Source organism: Falco rusticolus, chromosome 3, assembly GCF_015220075.1.
Source record: "Falco rusticolus isolate bFalRus1 chromosome 3, bFalRus1.pri, whole genome shotgun sequence".
NCBI classification, from domain to species: Eukaryota; Metazoa; Chordata; class Aves; order Falconiformes; family Falconidae; genus Falco; species Falco rusticolus.
In genome coordinates this window covers 109619471-109638853 of record NC_051189.1, presented here as the reverse complement: position 1 = coordinate 109638853, position 19383 = coordinate 109619471, and the positions used below count along the sequence as shown (strand labels likewise).

The window sequence follows — 19383 nt, the reverse complement described above, 5'->3', positions numbered from 1 at the left end:
TTATTAACAACATTGAACTGATGCTTCTGCCCCTGTTGTAGAATCCCAAACCTCGCTGGTTTGTGGTTTTGTGTGTGTGAGCAGCCGGAGTCACCTCTGAGGTTCTGCTGTGGGATGAGGATTTGAAAGTGGTCCCACAAGCAGAGACAAACGGTGATGGAATTTCTGTAGTGACCTTAATCCCGTGTCTTGAAAGCAAATGCATGTGTGGGAAGAGACCTGCAAGTAATAAGCCCTTTGGCAATGAGCAAGAAAAGAATGGAAGCAGCTGGGAAAGGGGAATATTATAAGGATCTCACCGTGTCGTGAAATCCCGTGAAGACCTGGAGCTTGCAGGGTGCAGGCATGTGGGAAAATACCAGTGGCGATGCCGCTAGGGAAGTGGGTCTTGCCACCACCCTGCTGGGGTGCTTATTTTTGTTCCCAGTCCTGTAGTAGATGAGATCCTATTTGCTCAAGGTTGAATCTTTCTCTTTGCTCTGGTACAGGTGGGTTTTAGCTCCACATTCTCAAACTTGTGATGTTTGTAGTAGGCTGTGGTAGGTTGTTGCTGGAAGCAACTGTTCGCACGCTTTGGGAGCTGGAGGAAAAAGGAAGAGCTTTCTCTTTTGCTGTTTAATAGGGAGGTTTTGTCTAGCTGTAGTAAAAAATTTTAGAAATGTCATGATGCCACTTCTGAGACACAGTGTGGTAAACCAGGATGCTGCCAGCGGGTGGGAAATGAAGATTGAGGTGGCATAAATCTGGAAAGGCTTACCCCAAAACTGACCCTGGTTTTTCCATACATTTCTCTCTCCTGCAGCAAGGGAACCTTGTGGCTGTGTCAAGAAGCCAAGCTGATGTCGGTGTTTACATGCTGCTTTTTTTTGGAGCTCATGTCTTCGTTACTGCGAGCTGATGCAAGACAGACTTCCGTAGGTCAGAGACTTCACACTTAAAATCCACGTGGCTGCTCTTCCATGTCACTGGATTGCCCCTATTTTCTGTGTCTCGAGTGAGCTGTGGTTAAGGATGGGTGTGTGCCGGTCCTGTGATAGAGGAGACCCCTCTGTTGATGTTAGACAGCAGGGCTGTGTTGTCAGTCCCGTTGCACTGGTATTTCGGGATCTGTTGCATCTCTGCACTTGGTCATCTCATCTCCCTGCTTAAATCCAAGGAGTTCCCATCAACAGCTCAAAAAGAGCTTTGTGAGCCCCCTGCTCCCCTCCCACTATGCTTATTTTGGTTAATGTTGGGTTTTTTGGACAAGTGGAACTGGTGGTTGCCTTTTTTATTTAAAAGCTAGGCGTTCTTGCTGGGAATAGGGTCAGCTGGAAATGCGGAGGGAGTAAAGGCAGCCCCTTGCTGCTTCAACTCGCTGCAGCGGCTGAGGTTTTTCTCTTCTAATTAGCAAAATCTCCTTCACCTTTGCTGTCAGGAGGTAGCACAGGCTGTACCCGAGTCACATCCAAAGAAAACACTGGCGTTATCTCCTTTCCTGCAAAGGAAACTGAAACTCCCATATGCCAGGGTGGGTACAGGGGGGAGAGCAGGTGCTTTTTGGCCACTGCAGCGGAGCGTGGTGGGCAGGAGCAGCCCTTCTCGCCGGCCTTGGCTGTTTCGGGCAGTGGGTTTGCAGCACTCGGAGCCATGAAAAGCCAGGTTTTGGCCCGAGGGGTTTGCACGAGGGGTGTTAGGGGGGTCTGCACCTGGCTGTTGGCTTCAAAATCCCCTCGCAGCAGCTTTCCGGGAGGGAGCCCTGCTGCAGTGGGAGCTGTGCAAGCTCCCTGGCCTTCTGCGTGTGGAGTGGTGGGCATCCAAGGGGGGAGAAAGGAGGGCTGCAGAGCCCTTTTGTGGGCAGAGCCCAGTGCATTTCCTTGCAAAATGGGGGGGTGCAAAGCCTTTTTTGAAGGCAGAGCCCCATCTCTTTTTTGGAAGCTGTGGGGGTGGAAAGCCTGGTGCATTTTCTTGCAAAATGTGGGGGTGCAAAGCCCTTTTGGGGGCAGAGCTTTGTGCGTTTCCTTGCAAAATGTGAGGGTAAAAAGCCCTTTTGGGGGCAGAGCCCTGTGCTTTTTCTTGCAAAAACGTGGGGGTGCAAAGCCCTTTTTGGGGGCAGAGCCCCATCTCTTTTTTGGAAGCTATGGGGGTGGAAAGCCTGGTGCGTTTTCTTGCAAAATGTAGGGGTGCAAAGCCCTTTTGGGGGCGGAGCCCTGTGCATTTCCTGCAAAATATGGGGGTGCAGATACCTTTCTGGGGGTGGAGCCTAGTGTGTTTCCTTGCAGAATGTAAGGGTGCAAAGCCCTTTTCGGGGCAGAGCCTGGTGCATTTCCTTGCAAAATTTGGGGGGGCTTTTCTTGCAAGATGTGGGGGTGCAAAGCCCTTTTTGGAGGCAGAGCCTGGAGCATTTCCTTGCAAAAATGTGGGGGTGCAAAGCCCTTTTTGGGGGCAGAGCCCCATCTGTTTTTTTGGAAGCTGTGGGGATGCAAAGCCTGGTGCATTTCCCTGTAAGATGTGGGGGTACAAAGCCCTTTTGGGGGCGGAGCCCTGTGCATTTCCTTGCAAGATGTGGGGGTGCAACGCCCTTTTGGGGGACAGAACCCAGGCATTTTTTGAATGATATGGGGGTGCAAAGCCTGGTGCATTTCCTTGTAAGATGTGGGGGTGCAAAACCCTTTCTGGGGGCAGAGCCTGGTGTGTTTCCTTGCAAAACGTGGGGATGCAAGGCCCTTTTGGGGGCAGAGCCTGGTGCATTTCCTTGTAAAATTTAGGGGTGCAAAGGCCTTTTCCGGGGACAGAGCCCCGTCTGGTTTTTTTGGAAGCTGTGAGGGTGCAAAGCCTGGTGCATCCCCTTGCAGGATGTGGGGGTGCAAAGCCCTTTCGGGGCAGAACCCAAGTGTTGTTTTGTTGGGTTTTTTTGGTTTGTTTTTTTTTGGGGGGGGGGGAGGGGGGGTGGGGAGTGCAGACCCCCTCGTGGGGCAGCCCCCGGTGCAGTGCCCTGCCACGGGGGTCTGCCGGGCTGGGAGGTGGGTGGAGTGGGTGGGCAGCACCCGGGGTGTTTCCTTGCTTTTTTTGCTTTTTTGCCTTTTTTTTTTTTGGGGGGGGGGGGGGGGGGGGGGAAGGACTACAAGTCCCAGCAGGCGCCACGCGCCGCCCTTCCGCCGCGCGCCGCGGAGCTGGGTGCGCGCGGGGCTGCGGCCCCCGGGCCGCCCGCCATGAGCTCAGGTCAGGGGGCCCGCGCGTGCCGGGGGGGGGGGCTGGGGGGGGAGGGGTTGTCTGGTGTGCGCGCCCCCCCGCCCCGCACCGAGCGACCCCCGCCCTTCGCGCTGGGCCCCGCCGCCGCCTTTGCCTGGCCCCGGGGGCTGCATTGCGGGGGGCGCGCGGCTGCCTGCGGCGTGGCCCCGGGGGGCTGCAGACGCCCCCCCCCCAGCCGGCCCTGTGCCCCGGGCTGTGCAGGAAGGGGGGCTTGCATGTGGGGGGGGCGCAGCTTCGCTTCTTTCTCTCTCTCTCTTTTTTTTTTTTTTTGCTTTGCTTTAGGTTTTTTTTTGCTTTGCTTTAGGTTTTTTTTTTGCTTTGCTTTAGGTTTTTTTTTTGCTTTGCTTTAGGTTTTTTTTTTGCTTTGCTTTAGGTTTTTTTTTTTGCTTTGCTTTAGGTTTTTTTTTTTGCTTTGCTTTAGGTTTTTTTTTTGCTTTGCTTTAGGTTTTTTTTTTGCTTTGCTTTAGTGGTTTTTTTTTTTTTTTTGCTTTGCTTTATTTTGCTTTCCCCTCCAGCAGGGTTTCCACAAGGAGCAGCTGGGCACAGCGCAAAGCAGGGCGCTGCCCCCTCCCTGCCATGACAGCTTGAGGGGGTGACAGAGCAGAGGGGGGAGCACAGTGCTGTCCCGTGGGAGCCCCTGCCCACCTTGGGGTCTGGAAAATGCTCTGCAAGGCCGTGGCTGACAGGGTCGGTGGTTTTGCCAGTGTGGGATGGTGCAGCCTTCGGTGGGTGCTGAGCCCTCGTGCTGTGCACCCCCGAGCTCTCAGCCCTGCCGCCGCCTGGGACCCTGCGCTAAGGCGTGCGCTGATTAATCTCTGCAAAACTTGGGGAAACGAAACCCAGGCGTCTCTTTCGGATGCTCCGAGACTTGTCAGACCCTGCGGCTGAATCCCTGCAGCCCACTGGGGGCTGCTTCCCCGCCGGCCAGTTGCTCTGACCTGGCGTTCAGGGGGGCTCCAAGCCCCTCGGGGTCCACAGCTGGAGCAGAGCATCCCTTGGCGGCACCTTCAGTCAATGCTGCAGAGCCGGGGCTGGATTTTAAGGTTGTGAAGGACCATGCTGCCCTTCTGACCCCATGAGTGGAGCAATCCCGGGGTTTTCTAGGATCGATAAAGGATGTTACGCGATGTCAGGTGAACGGGCACTGAACTGCCATCACTGCTGACCACGGGTTGGCCTTGCAGCTGGAAGACCCTTTGCAAGGTTGAGGCTGGTGGAGGGAAAAAGGCATCCAGGGATTCAGAAGAGGCTGAGAAATTTGCTATGGTGCTGCAGAAAGCATCCGAGCTCCTTGTCGGCCCCGTTTCCCCTTCCAGGGCACGCGGGAGCAGCGCAGCGCCTGCGTACTTTGCCCGTTGCCTTTCAGGTTTTCCCCCGGCCGGCACGGAGGAGTTTGTTGAAGGTGGCACCGGGTGCAAGAGGAAGCGCTTTACGGGAGGAAAGGGAGGTGTGTGCCCCCGCCATGGCCAGCCCGGCTCAGGGGGCTCTTGGGGTGGCCAGGCTTGGCTCCGTGGGACTTGCCATGCTGTGCCATGGCCGTGGTCCCTGCCGCTCTGCCCGTCTTTTGCAGCACAGCAGCGCTCGGGGTTAAACCTCACCCCTTTTTTTCCCTGCCCTGCTTGATTTAAGGGTGCTCAGGTTCAACGCTGCCGGTTGTCTGTCCCTGCCCCCTCCCCCTGCGAGGTGGGAGATGCTCTAATCCTGCCTTATTGCACCAAAACAGATGATGGGCTGCGAGGAGCACAGCCCCTCTCTCCCTAAGGGGGGTAGGAACCCTTTATTTAACCAAGATTTGGGGAAATTATGGGGTTTTGATATAAACAACCTTCTTTTTCCCCCCTCACCGGTGCTTGCCCTGGCGAGGATGCTCCCTGAAGCCGCCGGGCGCTTACCTCTAGCTTGGCAGGTGGTTTTGGCGTACGCTGAGGTCTTGCAGAACAGGGTGCAGGAGAGGTCAGGGCGATGCCTGCCCGGGGTGGGGGAGAGAAGGGTTTGTCGGCCATTGCCTCAGCCGGTGTCGTCAGCACGTGGCAAAGCAAGTGCTGGCAGTGCTGCCGGCTTCCTCGTGGGCAGCCTTTCCCTAAAATCCAACCCAAAACCAGCTGGAGATGGACAGGGCTGCTGGGAAGGCACCTCGCCTGCAAGGACTTCGTTTTCTCACCCGTTGCAAGGGTTTGATGCATGAGGGTGATTCCCCCTGAATCCCCGTCCCCCACGTTCCCATTTTTATCGAGCCCGTCTCATCCTTTTGTTTCTTCCAGCCTTGGGGCGTTTTTCCGGCTGCGCTGGGCTGGTGGATGCGGCCGTGTCTGGTAAAACACGTTTGTTTGCTCCAGCTGCGTGGTGGCAGGGCGGCGGGTTCCTCTCCGGCTGGATCGCGCCGATGAGTTTATGTTGGCTTGGTGGAAAGGGCTGGAGAACCAACGTCATCTCATCCCAATCCCTCACTGTGTCTGGGCTTGCAACTGGCTGTGACATCTCCCATCCCAAACCAGAGCCTGAAAGCTCCTCATGAGTTTAATTCTTGCCCTACGTGACCCAAACACCATTTTCCTTTCGTCATCCTTCCTTTCTTCCTTCTGCCTCATCCTGATTTTCCACGTTTCCATCTCCAAGGGCCCAGACTGACCTTGCCTACCCCATCCCACCGGCCAGACAACACTAGACCTTGCTGGCTGGAGCAGTGACCTCCCTGGGTGGATGTTCTGGTGTGCAACCTCTAGCCCATACACGTGGGGGGGTGGATGGATCAATGGATCGCTGGATGAGGGATGGATGGATGCTGCTTGGGAAGCCCTGAGCATCCAGTGGGGACCATGAGAGTGGAGAGAGATCTAAAAGTCCTCTTGGGGTTTGTTTTTGTCAAGAAGGTTGCTTATAAAAGGGCTGTGGTTGCAAAGGGAGCTTGTGGAGAAGGTCTCTGGCACCAGCACGCACCCGCTGTCATCTCAGGCTGTGTCTGGGGGTGGGCAAGGACCGGTACTGGCATTCCCAGTCCCCAGGCAGGGCAGGGGCTGCGCTCAGGGATGCTCAGTGCTGTGAGGTGTGTGGGCTCAAGGTTTCCAGCCCCACTTTCTGGTGTCAGCGTACCACGCTTCCTGGCTAGGACACGTGCTAGCTGTCAGGGCATCCTGAACACCTTTCTCCCCGCTTTTTCCCCAAACCTTGGCATCAGGGACACGTGCTGGTTCACTGAAAGGTGCAAGATGGAGCACGAGCTGGTCTGGGAGCCAGGCAGCTGCCGGGACTCCAAGCAACCTGGGTGTCAGTGGTGAATTGCGGCTCCCCTTTTCCCTATGGAAGCTTGGCTGGTGCATCGCTGACCCCTCCCCGAGTCCGCAGCCGCTCCTGGCTGGTTTCCCCCCGCAGCAGCCGCAGAGGGAGAAGCAAATCTCTCCCCAGGGCTTTTGAGCTCTTGGGGTAAAGCCCCCCTACTCCAGGGGCCAGAGGAGGGACGGCCGGTGTTTGCCCACGAGGTGCGGCCGCTGCGCCACGATTCAAACTGGTCGTGCAGCTTCACGGTGCTGTGCCCTCCCCTCCGCGGTGCTGGATGCTTTCCGGACACGTCCACCGGCAGGCAGGTGATGACGGCTGGACCGATCCTGTCCCAACCGGGGATGGCTCTGCTTGCACAACCGGTGGGGTAAGGCGCGGTGAGTCAAGGCGAGAGCCTCTTCTCGCTCGCCGTGTTTTGGGGAGCAGCCGGGAGGGTGAGAAAACCTGCGGGGACAGGGATGGGCTTGGGCAAGAGCCGCAGCTCTGCAGGACAGAGCCGGTGGCGGCCGTGCTCGTGCGCTCCTCTGAAAGATTTGCTGCTTGGAGAAGCGAGAAAGTCGCACGGGTTTTGTTGTTGCCGAGAGCAGAGTTCAGGCGGGGAGGTGGGCTGTGCTTCTGGCGACCCCAGCCTGGTTCGGGGAGGTGCAGGAAGCAAACTGCCTTGGTTTTGGGTTGTTTCCCCATTTTTCCCCCTCCCGCAAACCCTGCGGACGGCGCTGGGGAAAAGCTTTTGTGCGAGGCACCCCCTGGCCCTCTCCTTTGTTCTGCCCTTGTGAAGGGCGGCACACGCTGCTCCTCGCCCTCCTGCTCCCGGCTTCGGTTAACTGGGAATCGACGCTTTTCGCAGGGTTTGACGCCAGCAGTGGGGCGATCTGACGTCTCCCTCCCTCGCAGGCCCTTGGCAAGCTTTTTTCATTTTGCTTCCTGGTATAAACCGTCCCCTGGGCTTGTTCCCTCCCCCCCTCCTCAACCCAAAACTTATCACTTGGAGCGGCACCGGTTGCGTTTGGGGAGCTGGCTACTCCCTGGGTCACTTGGCGAGGTGGAGACCACAGCCCTGGTTGTCATCAAAACCAGGGGATGGTTTTAATTAATTGCTTTTGTCACCTGCAGATGAGCTTTGGGGTCGGACTGGGGAGCGGCAGGAATCCAGCTGGGGTGGCTTTTCCAGCAGGGGATGGCTGCGCGGGCTCCCACCCGGCGTGGAAATCGTTAAGCCGGTCTGGGTGCTCTCCTGGAAACCTGCGCCCAGCCCAGCCAGGAAATTATTTACCGGCTCCAGGGTGGGAACTGGCTCCTGGGTTGGTGTTTGTGCCACGTGTTGTCTCCCCCGCCGCTGCTTTAAAATCCCAGAGTTGGGACACCGCAGTTTATAATCCGTCGTGAATTTAGGGGATAAGCGGGTTCAACTTCATGGCACGGAGGGGGGCAATTAAAATCGCACCTGGGACGATTACGGCGATGCTTTCGGCAATCCCCAGCGTCTCCCAGGCTGGGTGTCGGGGTGCAGTGGAGACCGGCAGGAACTGGAGGTGCTGGGACATGGTTAAAACTGGCAAATGCAAATTTTGTGGCCCCGTCCTCGGTGCAGGGGGAGACACAAGGAGCAAACAAGCATGAAAAGTGGCTGGGAGAGCTCTCCCTGCGTTTGACCTGGCTCTGCACCAGCCCTGCTCCCTTCCCCCGGCTGCTAAGCCGCTGTGCTTTTCTGCCAGCTTTTCTGCCCGGGTTCCTTTGCCATGGTTCGCGTGACCGTCACGTGCCACGGGAGGGTGACGGGGCAGTGCCGGGGTGCCCCGTGCCCGCAGCATCCCCCTGCGTGGCCGAGGTGGCCCCGAGCCGCATTGCTGGGAGCCAGGGTGGATGGCAGGGGGGGGACACTGAGCCTGGCCACCTCCTGGGACTTATCCAGGGATATCATCGCTGCAGCTGGGAGCCTGTCACTGTGGCATCTCCTGAATAACCCCTCGGATCAGCTCCCCTTTTATTTTTTTTCTCCTGTTTTTTCCCTTTGCAGACAGCAGCAGGCTGCTGGGGAGCCAGCGGCCGGGCTACGGGACGCTGCAGCGAGACGTCGATAAGTCCCGCATGGTAGGTCTGAGGGCTTCGCTGCAGGGAGGAGGGCATGCCGCCACTGGCTTGGCACGAAACCCATCTATTGTCCGTGCCACCGGCACGAGGTGGTGGTTTTCCAACCCCAGATCTACTTGCTTGTCACCTGCCTGGTGTTAAATCAGGCCGGGAGGCTGAGAGCTTTCATCAGTTCAGGATGTCGATGCTTGCTGATCTTAATTTCAGTTTGGTTTATGAGTAAGCATTTCCATAAAGGTGATCTCCTTTCTTCCAGGAGGTCACAGGCTACCAGACCAAGACATGGCGGGTGGCCCTGTGCCACGCTTGCTCCGTGCTGACGGCCGGGCTGCTCCTGCTCCTCTTCCACTGGAAGCCGAGCCTGGAGGTGCAGGCGAAGTGCAAGCCCTGCGCCCTCGGCCAGGCCGACTGGGTCATCATCAGGGTAAGGCCGTGGAGACATCCAAGGGTCTGGGCTTGGGCTCTGCCACCAGCTTCCCGGGAGGGCCCTGGGCACATTCTTTGCTGCTTGTCCCCCTCGCTGTGTCTGATACCTCCTTTCATCCAGCAATGAGCTACCCCAGAGCCAAGTTACTGCAGGGATAGTTATTATTCCCACAATAATTTCGCACTTTCCCCTTCCCTAGCAGCCAGCCCAGCTTCCGTGTCACTTTATTGTGGGGACGGGTGGCTGGGGGACTCCCTGCCTGCCTGCGGAGCTGGGGGCGGGCACGAGGGGAGCTTCCCGTTCCCCGCTGCTCAGACCCGTGCCTGTGTCGCAGGACCGATTCGGACAGTGCTTCACCACCCGCGTGCGCACGGAGGCTCTGGGCGAGGGCAGGTGAGCCGGGCTCACGGCCCCGCGGCGATGCCGGCATCACATCTGCGTGTGGCTGCCAGGGAGGGGGTGGATGGGCGAGGGACAGAGCCTCGGGTTTTCCACCCCGAGCAGCCTGGAGCATCACCCTGGGGCCAGGCTGGAGGACCGGAGGAGCAGCATCGCCATCGGCGTGTCGGATGAGGAGGAGAGCCGGGACACCATCCGGCTCCATGAGAAGGAAGAGGTAACGCTCGTGACCCTTCCCACCTCCCACCACCCTTCCCACCTCCGCCCCCTCAATCCTCTCCCTTGGCGTGGGCTGCCCTCGTGTCCCGCTCACACCTGGGTTTTTCCTTCCTGCTCCACTCAGAACAACCACCTGCGGTACTATCTCTTCGAGGGCATGCGCTACATCTGGATCGAACGGCGGCAGGCATTCTGCAAAGTCAGGTATTCCTCTGCCCCCCCCTGCCCCAGCCGACGTCTGGGCATCTCTCTGCTGCTCTCCTTGGCCCCTGCACCCCCTCGAAATCATCCTGACCTGGCTGGAAGTCACATAACCACACTGGAGCTCCTCTCTGCTCTCCCTTGGAGCCCATCCCCGGGGTGTTGGGCTGGGGATGCTGTGCTGCCTTTCCCCCGCCCCCCAGTTGTCGATGTTGCCCGTCTTTGTAGGCAGAGGAAACTGGGCAAAGTGGTTTGGCAGCTGTCCCGTGCTGGATGGTCCTCAGCATGCTGTGCCGCTTGCAGCTCTCCGAACTGTGCCCCTTTTGTTCCCGCTCCTTGGCACCTGCAAGCTGCAGCAGAGGCTGAGGAACAAGATACTCTCCCAAAGTGGTGGTTTTTTGTCTCCAAGGACTTGGACATGGTGTTTGTTCCTCTGGGCCAGGCTCCTGCTGATGTTGACTCTGTTCCTCTGTCTTTCTTTCCCCTTGTGCTTGCCAGCCTCTTGGATGAAGGTTGGACCTGCGCAGATCTCCACCTCTCCCAAGCTGGGCTCGACCAGCAAGACCACAACACCAGGTAGGGATCTACCAGCGTTGTGGGACACCTGGGGAACACAGACGAGGCTTTTCTAGGGGCCAGAAAATCCCGACGCCTGGTTTTTTCTTGCACTCAGACCTCTAAATAGAGGACAGCTAGGTGGGCTGGGTTGTCCTGGCTTGGCTTCTCCACATAACGGGGCTCCCGAGGGGGTCTGGGCAGCGTGGGGGTTCCTCGAGCTGGAAACGCAGCTTTTCCCTAGCGTGCCTTTGCTCCTCCTTTGCTTTTCTCTCCCCTTTGCAGAAGGAAGATCTATGGACCAAACCTCATCGAGGTGCCGGTCAAGTCCTACGCGAGGCTGTTGGTGGAGGAGGTGTGTATCCACGGGGCCGTGCGTCAAAAGGGCGAGTTGTCCCAGGGCAGATCCTTCCCCTGCTCCGTGTCCCTCACTGCACATGCTTTGTGGGCCCTTTGCAGTGGGGAGGAGAGGGCTTCAGGAGAGGCAGCTTGGGCAGCGACCAGAGAAGGCAGAGCTGGTACAGCTGTGGAAGGGACCCATCCCACCTCTTGGCTCAGGCAGGAGCATGCCCAGGTAGTTGCAGAGGTGGCTGAGCATCCTCAGGAGTACTGACCGCAAGCAAAGCCGGGGAGCATGGGGGGGTTTGTAAGAAGTCAGTTGGCTGATTCCCACCCCCCAGGGAAGGAACAGCTTCTCCTCTGCATAAGCAGTTGTTCCTCAAAGAGCCTGGAGGTCTCATGATGGGCTGGACAAAGCTCTCCCTGCCCCAGACCTACTCACGCTCCTTGTTCCCTTCCAGGTGCTCAATCCCTTCTACATCTTCCAAGTGTTCAGCATCGTGCTGTGGGTCTGCGACGCCTATTACTACTATGCCGCCTGCATCTTCCTCATCTCCACCATCTCCTTAGGGCTGTCCCTCTACGAGACGAGGAAGGTGAGTGGTGGGCTTACCTGGGACAAGGAGCTCTAATGGAATAGCTCGTTTCCTGATGCTGTTTGACCTCTGTGCTGATGTTGAACTCACTCTGAGCCCAGCTGGGTGAGGACATCCCGTACTCCCAGCAGTGGGGCAGGTCTCCTTGTCCTTCATCTCAGTCCTGAGCCTTCGAGACCTGTTCTATGGTGCTTCGCCGTGCCTTTTGAGCTACCCTTGGGTGGCTGCTAACTGCTCCCTCCCTTGCAGCAAAGCGTCACGCTGCAAAATATGGCCAAGATGTCAGTGGGTGTCCGAGTCCGCCGGCCCAGCGGAGGTGAGTGCGATGCCCACGATGAGCCAGGGTTCCTGGCGTAAAGCTGCTCAGGATGGTGCCGGGATGATGTGTCTGAGCACAGCCGTGACTTTTTCCAGAGGAGATGGTGGTGAGCTCGGCGGAGCTGGTGCCGGGTGACTGCATCAGCCTCCCCACGGATGGGATGCTGGTCCCTTGCGATGCCGCGCTGCTGACGGGCGAGTGCATGGTCAACGAGAGCATGCTGACGGGTGAGAGCCCCTGCTTCTGCTGGGGGCTTGGGGGGAGAGGACGAGCCTTGTGTCTCAGTGGCCCTACGGCAGCCCCTTCCCATCCAGGCTGGTTGGCTCCTGACCCCCTCAGGGTGATAAACCTGGCTCGGGGATGTTCCTCACCACAGGGGAGAGCGTGCCGGTGATGAAGACCCCTCTCCCAGCTGGTAGCCGGGCAGCCAGCCCTGTCTATTCCCCCGAGGAGCACCGGCGGCACACCTTGTTCTGCGGGACGCAGGTCATCCAAGCCAAGTCCTACGTGGGCAGCGAAGTGCTGGCCGTGGTGACCCGCACAGGTAATGGATGGAGGGGAAAAGCCTGGATTAAGCCGCGTCCTTTGGAGCGGCACCTTTGCGTGTGCTTACTTTCTGTTCCTCTCCCTCAGGGTTTTGCACGGCCAAAGGGGATCTCATTAGCTCCATCCTCTACCCCAAACCTGTGAGCTTCAAGTTCTACAAGGATGCTGTGAAGTTCGTCCTGTTCCTCTCCATCCTGGGTATGTCTGAGCATGGAGGCACGGCCGGGGGCTGCCCAACTCCTCTTAAACGGTTGAGCCCACCCTGCAGCTGCTTTGCTTTGTAACCCAGCCGCTTCTCCCTCCCGCACAGCTTTTATCGGCACACTGTACAGCATCCTCATCTTGGTTAAAAACCAGGTAGGGTTGTTGGAGCTGGTGAATCCTTGAGCGCAGGCTGACGCTGGGACCGTCAGCCGATGCGGGTGGGGATGAGTGGGGGCTGTCAGGATGCTCACCCTCTTCCTCCTCGCCTGCCAGGTCCCCGTGGGGCAAATCATTATCCGTGCTCTTGACCTCATCACCGTCATCGTGCCCCCGGCTCTCCCGGCTGCGATGACGGTGGGCACCATCTATGCCCAGAACAGGCTGAAGAAGCAGGGCATCTTCTGCATCAGCCCTCCCCGTATCAACCTCTGCGGGAAGATCCGCCTGGTCTGCTTCGACAAGGTGAGTCTCGGGCAGCGCCGTGGGACCACGGTGTCCAGCTCAGGGGGGCTGGCTGGGACCCACCGTGCTCTCCCCGCAGACAGGAACTCTGACCGAGGAAGGCCTGGATGTCTGGGGGGTGGTCCCGCTGGAGAGCAACCACTTCATGCCCATCGTCCACGAGCCCCGCTGCCTGCCCGCCGGCCCCTTGCTCTACTCCCTGGCCACCTGCCACACAGTCTCGCTGCTGCGGGCGCAGCCCATTGGGGACCCTGTGGACCTCAAGATGGTGGAGTCCACCGGCTGGGTAAGACAAGCGGTGGGCAAAGTTGCTTATCTGTAAAAAGGGAGGTGGGACACACCTTGTTCTGGCAGGAGAGGGGGTGTTTGAAACCACCCGGGGGGGGGGGATGGGGCTTGGGGGCTTGCGTGGCAGGGCTTTGCCATCTCGACGTCTCCTTGGTTCCAGCGCCTGGAGATGATGGAGGAGGGGGAAGGTGAGCTGCCTGCCTTCCAGCAGTTTGGGATGAAGGTCTTGGCTGTGATGAAGCCTCCGCCCGAGGAAGAACAGCCACGAGACACGGTAGGTCCTGCAGAGCAGAGTGGCTCAAGTTGCCCAGGTCGCTGGGTCTGCACCCCCAAAGCGCTGCTGTGCTTCACAGCCCCTGCAGAGGTTGCACCTCCCAGGAAGGCTCCTGCCTGGCCCCGACACCCGCTCCCTCTCCTCCGCAGAAGCACCAGTCACCCGTGGGGATCCTCCGGCGTTTCCCCTTCTCCTCTTCCCTGCAGAGGATGAGCGTCCTGGTGAAGCTGCCCGGCGAAGCCTCAGCCCACCTCTACACCAAGGGGGCACCGGAGATGGTGGCCAGCCTCTGCAGGAAGGAAACTGGTATGCACTGGGGGAAGTGCTGGGGGACAGTGGTTTGCTGGGAAGCAGCTGGTCCGGCTGCTCCATCATCCGTCTGCATCCCTGCGGCTCACCCCACGGGGAATTGTCCTCGGTGATGCTGCTGGGCAGTTCCCAGAGGCACAGGGCTTTGGATCAGCTCCAGCCGCCTGTGGGGAGGAAAATCGAAGGCGGGGAAGGGGGTTGGAACCTGGGTGAGAATCCAAAGCCCTTGGGGATCTTGAGCATCCAAGGTTCGTTCAGGAATTATTTTGACCTCGCTTTTCCCCTGGCGGCTGGCAGTGCCCGTGGATTTCTCCCAGATGCTGCGGCACTACACCACGGATGGTTTCCGGGTCTTGGGTCTGGCTTGCAAAACCCTGAGCGCGGTGACCACCTTTGAGGAGGCCCTGCAGCTCCCCAGGTTGGTGCCAACAACTTCTTTTCTCCGTTGAGACCTTGCTTGTTCCAAGGGTTTCATGGGATGTTTTGCTGCCCTGCAGCCTTGCCCCATCCTAGCAGCCTGCGAGGGATTAAACCCTCACCCCCACTAAAGCAATTCCTGGCTACCCCCTGATGGATCTGTAGCCGTTTACACCAATTGTTTCTCTCTGCCTTGCGTTGAAGATGGTGTTGACCGGCTCGTTGTATCCCACCAGGGACTCGGTGGAGAGCAGCCTGACCTTCCTGGGGTTCCTCGTCATGAAAAACGTCCTCAAGCCGGAGTCTGCGCCTGTGATTCACCTCCTGAGGAATGCCAGCGTCCGCCCCGTCATGGTGACAGGTGACCCTGCGGAGGGGAACAGGGATGCTGAGCTTGGGGAAGGGATGGGACACGGACAACCCTTGACGTTCTGCAAGGGGTGAAGGGTTTCTCCGCCAGAAATCGGTGGCCTGAAGCAGCCGGGAGGCACGGCAAGGACTCCTGGAGCCTGGATGTGTGCATCCCTGCTCCTTGTTTGCATTGCCCTGCCAGCAGGCTCACGGCAGGCGGGGTGTGCAAGGGTGCAGGCTGCTTTTTCATGGATGCAGCGTGAACCCACAGACCCGAGGTGGGCAACTTAAACAGCAAAACCGCTCATGGTTTCACCGCTGCTGATAGAAATGTCAAACCTTGTGAGCACCCTGAGCTGCCCAGCTAACGGGGGGGACGTAGGAGCCACCTTCGGGTGTTCTGCAGCAAGGGAAGCAGCGCTGCCGGGGTTTGAAGCTGCTGCCTTTCTTTGGAGGAGGGAAGAAATGAGATTTTGGAGCTGTCCCCCAAAACACAGGGAAGGAAACAGACCCCCAATGTGGCTGTGGTGGCTGGGAGGGGGGGGATGCAGCAGGTTTGAGCTGCTCTTGGCTTGCAGCCGTGTGAGACCCCAGCCCCACCGCCTCTTTCTGCCAGGAGACAACATGCTGACGGCCATGAACGTGGCCAAGAGCTGCCGCATGGTGGAGCCGAAAGAGCGGGTGGTCTTTGTCAACGCCTCCCCACCCAGCCACGACAGACCTGCCGCGCTCAAGTTCATCCTCGCCGAGCACTCCCAGGGCGAGGAGCAGCCAGTGAGTCCCAGGGCAGCGTTTCTGGGGGGATTGTAGAGCCCCAAGCTGCCGGTCACCTTGCAGGACTCTCTATTTTTCCCGGCATCGTTGCCCTTGGAGGCAGCTATGGGTGTGATTCTGCCCCTTATTAACTGCCTGCTGTAGGGAAAGATCACTTGCTCCTCTTCCTCCCCGGGAGCACATCAGGCTGGAGCTGATGCTCCAAACACCCTCGTTGGATGCAGCCCAGCACCGTGTTGCTCAAGTTCTGCTCCAGGTTTGGCACGAAGGGCTTGGCCACACAAGCCTTTTATCCCAAACACCATCATTTATATGCTTGAAACTGAGGTTGAAGGGCCAGCGCTTCACCTCCTGCCCCGCCTGGGTTGAGGACGCCGGTCCAGGGACTGAGCAGGGACCTGAGCGTGAGCCAAAGCCCCGCTGCAGGAAACACCGGCGTTTTCCTTGGCAGGGTCCGCAGCAGCAGGACGGCTGCTCCCCCCAGCCCTGCCACTTCGCCCTGAACGGCAAATCCTTCGCCGTGCTTTGCGAGCACTTCGCCGACCTGCTGCCGAAGGTGAGTGGCGGCAGGGAAGCCCCTGGCAGGGTTGACCTCACCAGGGTTTCATCTTGCAGCCTCGGAGCTCCAAAATAAAATGCCCTGAGAGGGGTTTTTCGTTGGTGCAAGGTGCCCTCTGCCCTGCTGAGCTGGCAAAGCTTAAAATAACCCAGCTCCTCCTGGGTGCACGGAGATGCGGGGTGCTGCCGTGCTTAATTACCTAATGTACTTCTGCATCTTTGTATTAAAAGGGGTTTAGTGATGAAGTTGGATTCGGATATAGACTAAAAAGCAGCTAGTCAGTTATAAGTTTTGAGAGATTGATGTTTGAGTTACATTTCAGTAAATGATGGCTAAAGACATCGTACTAGGAACATCCGCAATGTTTGTATTACGTAGTTCTACAGAAAGTTACAGAATTGTTTGGGTTCTTTGTAATCTACCGAACTGGTCAACCACGAGCAAAAGTTGTTAGAACACAGGTAATTTTTGTTTGATTCCAGATACGGAATGAAAATTTTGCATTTAAAATTTTGGTGAATGCTTTCAGAAATTAACAGATAACAGTACTAAACCGATGTCTCTGAAGTCATGTATTCATCATACTGCATAGTAGGATGCTCAGGCTTTACTACATGCTAGCCTTTTGTTGGGATTGTGTACTTGTTGTACAATACCGTGTTGTATTTTACCAACGGGTTTTAGTGATGAAGCGTACAGCTGCTCTTCGTGTAAGTGCTTGTGACTTGTAAGATGTTAACCTGACGTGGGGAATCATTAGGAGCCTTCCCTCTGCAGATCCTCATCCGAGCCACCGTGTTCGCCCGCATGTTGCCTGACCAGAAGACTCAGCTGGTGTGCAGCCTGCAGGAGCTCAAGTAAGCGACTGCAGCCCCCAGGGATGGAGGGCAGAGGGGGGCAAGAGGGGGTTCACCCTCCACCCGGAGGCTTCTCTTGTGTGCCAGAGCTGCGGGATTGCATCCTGCCCTCTCCCAGCTGCGGGGTGATCCTAAACCCGGGGGTGCGACACTGAAGACCCCGGGCTTTTTCCCCCCTCATCCCGTGGTGAAATATGGGACCCCTTCTCGCTGCAGCTACTGCGTGGGGATGTGCGGGGACGGGGCCAATGACTGCGGGGCACTGAAGGCGGCCGACGTGGGCATCTCGCTGTCGGAGGCGGAGGCGTCGGTGGCCTCGCCGTTCACCTCCCGCGTGGCAAACATCGAGTGCGTGCCCACCGTCATACGGTGAGCGCTGGGAGCCTCTTGGGGGTGGGGGGACGGACACCCCGGGGGGCTCGTCAGTGCCTCTGTCCCTTCTTTGGGACAACTGGTGGAGGGGGTGTCATGGCTGAGTGAGTCTCATGCTCTCTGCAGGGAGGGCAGGTGCTCGCTGGTCACCTCCTTCGGCGTCTTTAAGTACATGGCCCTGTACAGCCTGGTGCAGTTCGTGTCCGTCCTGCTGCTCTACACGGTGAGTCCCACCGTGTCCCAAACGCCCGGGGTGCTGAGGGAGGGATGCCTTTGGGTCCCCTTGTCGCGGCTGGATTTTAATCTGTCCCTTTCCTAGCCCCTGCACTGAGCGCTGGTGGTTTCTCCTCTGCAGATCAACACCAACCTGAGCGATTTCCAGTTCCTCTTCTTTGACCTGATCATCACCACCACCGTGGCAGTGCTGATGGGTCGCACCGGTCCTGCCCAGGAGCTGGGAGTGGAGCGTCCCCAAGGGACGTTGATCAGCGTCCTCGTGCTGGGCAGCTTGCTCCTTCAAACGGCTCTGCTCATCACCGTGCAGGTCCTCAGCTACTTCATCACTGTCTCACAGAGCTGGTGAGGAACCCGGCTTCGTGTGAGTTTAGTGAGGGGCATGGCGCGGAGGATCGCGACGGAGCCCCAGTGCTTGTCCTTGGTTTTGACCAACACCAGCTGGCATCAGGGATGCATCCAGCCACCTTGCAGCGAACGGTGCCCGTGCACTCGTGGAGAGCAAGGGGCTGGTGTGTAGACCCTCTCCTTGCCTCTCGCTTCATCTGACCCTCTGCCTTCTCCCCTGCCTGGCTCAGGTACGTGCCGCTGAACAGCACGGTGATGGCTCCCCAGAACCTGCCCAACTACGAGAACACAGTCCTCTTCTGTGTCACGGGCTTCCAGTACCTCATCCTGGCCGTCGCCATGTCCAAGGGGTACCCGTTTCGGGAGCCGCTCTACACCAACGGTGAGGATGATGCTGGCCACGGGGATGAAGAGAGCCATCAAACTCGCATCCTCCTCCTCAACCCTCTTCCTTCTCGCCCTCAGTGCTGTTCTTGGTAGTCCTCATCCTCCTTTTTGGCCTCATGATATGGTTGACCCTCTACCCGCTGGGCTTCCCCAAAACCCTGCTGAAGCTGCAGGGCATCGATGACTTGAATTTCAAGCTGCTGCTGCTGGGGGTTGCTGCCCTCAACTTCTTCGCCGCCTTCGTGCTGGAGGTAAGGGTGGGCATGCGAGGGATGCGTGTTGTCCTTGTGGCTCTGCCCCGGCAACCCCTTTTCCAGGAGCTGTGGGCGCGGAGGGAGCAGGGCTCACCTTGGCATCACCTTTGCCTTCTCCTTGTGGTCCTCAACCTCCTCAAAACCCGTTCTCCCCTCCCTATCTTTGCTGCAGACCGCCCTGGACCACGGCTTGCTCAGCTGCCTCCGCAAACTGCGCCGAAAGAAGGTGTCCAAGAAGCTTTTCAAGAGGCTGGAGAAGGAGCTGAGCCAGCAGCAGCCATCCTGGCCACCCCTTAACGAACCCCTCTTTGCTACACCCAAGATGTCCATTGCTGTGAGATAGCACGCGTCGGGCTGTCGCCCTGCCTGCCGGCCCCTGGACACTGTTGTTTATTTATTGCTCCTGGGAAATGGAGGGGCAGTTTCCCGCGGGGAGACCCTCAGCATCGCAGCTGTGAATCCCCACGTGCTGGTCCTGCAGCCGTGGCTGAGAGGAGGAGATGGCGGAGAAGGAAACGGGGGAGGGGGGGAGAAGGTGAAGAGGAAAAGGAGAAATGATCCAGCTCAGCTCTTCCTCCTGCTGCTGCCCTTGGACCCGTTTCCCCGTGCTGGGCACCGGTACAGTTTTGCAGGGGGGTACTGCCTCCTTTTTCTTCTCCTGGCTGGTCAGAACCCCCGAGAAGAGGGTCCCTGATCTTCTCCTGGCGAGGGCACCCGTCCCAGCCTCGCATCCCTCCTCACTGTGAAAACCCCCCCCCCCCGCCTCCCCCTGTGACCACCCTAGATGTGTAGGGACTGTTTACAAACTGCCCTGTCCCTGACTTGCCAAGGATGCTGCTCAGTCCCCAGCACCTGGGGACCAGCCATGGGCACCCTCTCTGTTTGGGGTGCTCCTGCCAGAGCACTTCTGCTTTCGGACGGGAACTTGTAGCATTAAAAAAAAAAAAAACAAAAAAAAAAAAACCAAAAAAAAAAACCACCCACAAATCTCTTTATTTTTTAACTCCGGTGCATCGAGGTGTAAGCGCAGTCGGGGGGATGACGTATGGCTTTCGGTTTCCTTCTGGTGCTGTCATGAGCATTGTCTAATAAAT

General features: G+C 58.1%; 1 protein-coding gene across 6 annotated transcripts; it reads left to right on the top strand.

Moving 5' to 3' along the window:
- Nucleotides 1-105: 105 nt before the first annotated feature.
- ATP13A2 (ATPase cation transporting 13A2) lies at nt 106-19038 on the top strand. Of its 6 annotated transcripts, none has more exons than XM_037382185.1 (29): nt 106-918; nt 8525-8598; nt 8855-9022; nt 9360-9418; nt 9530-9641; nt 9768-9847; nt 10343-10420; nt 10685-10754; nt 11200-11334; nt 11584-11650; nt 11749-11880; nt 12030-12197; nt 12287-12397; nt 12510-12556; nt 12677-12865; nt 12945-13151; nt 13314-13427; nt 13577-13733; nt 14034-14154; nt 14390-14514; nt 15121-15278; nt 15730-15834; nt 16615-16694; nt 16911-17063; nt 17193-17289; nt 17422-17645; nt 17879-18030; nt 18114-18286; nt 18462-19038. In XM_037382185.1, exons 1-29 carry the CDS (start codon nt 840-842, stop codon nt 18630-18632), a joined length of 3606 nt encoding a protein of 1201 aa, XP_037238082.1. In that variant the 5' UTR covers nt 106-839; the 3' UTR covers nt 18633-19038. The 6 variants fall into 6 exon arrangements, with proteins under 6 accessions (XP_037238082.1, XP_037238087.1, XP_037238084.1 ...); XM_037382190.1 differs by having other exon boundaries at nt 5848-8598; XM_037382187.1 differs by lacking the exon at nt 106-918 and adding an exon at nt 3137-3201.
- The last annotated feature ends 345 nt before the right edge of the window (nt 19039-19383 follow it).

Coding starts and splice junctions, on each gene's coding strand:
- ATP13A2 (XM_037382185.1), top strand. CDS start 840: ATGTCGGTGTTTACATGCTGCTTTTTTTTGGAGCTCATGTCTTCGTTA. Junction 12,398..12,509: donor CCTGTTCCTCTCCATCCTGG/GTATGTCTGAGC, acceptor CCTCCCGCACAG/CTTTTATCGGCACACTGTAC. Junction 14,515..15,120: donor CCGCCCCGTCATGGTGACAG/GTGACCCTGCGG, acceptor TCTTTCTGCCAG/GAGACAACATGCTGACGGCC.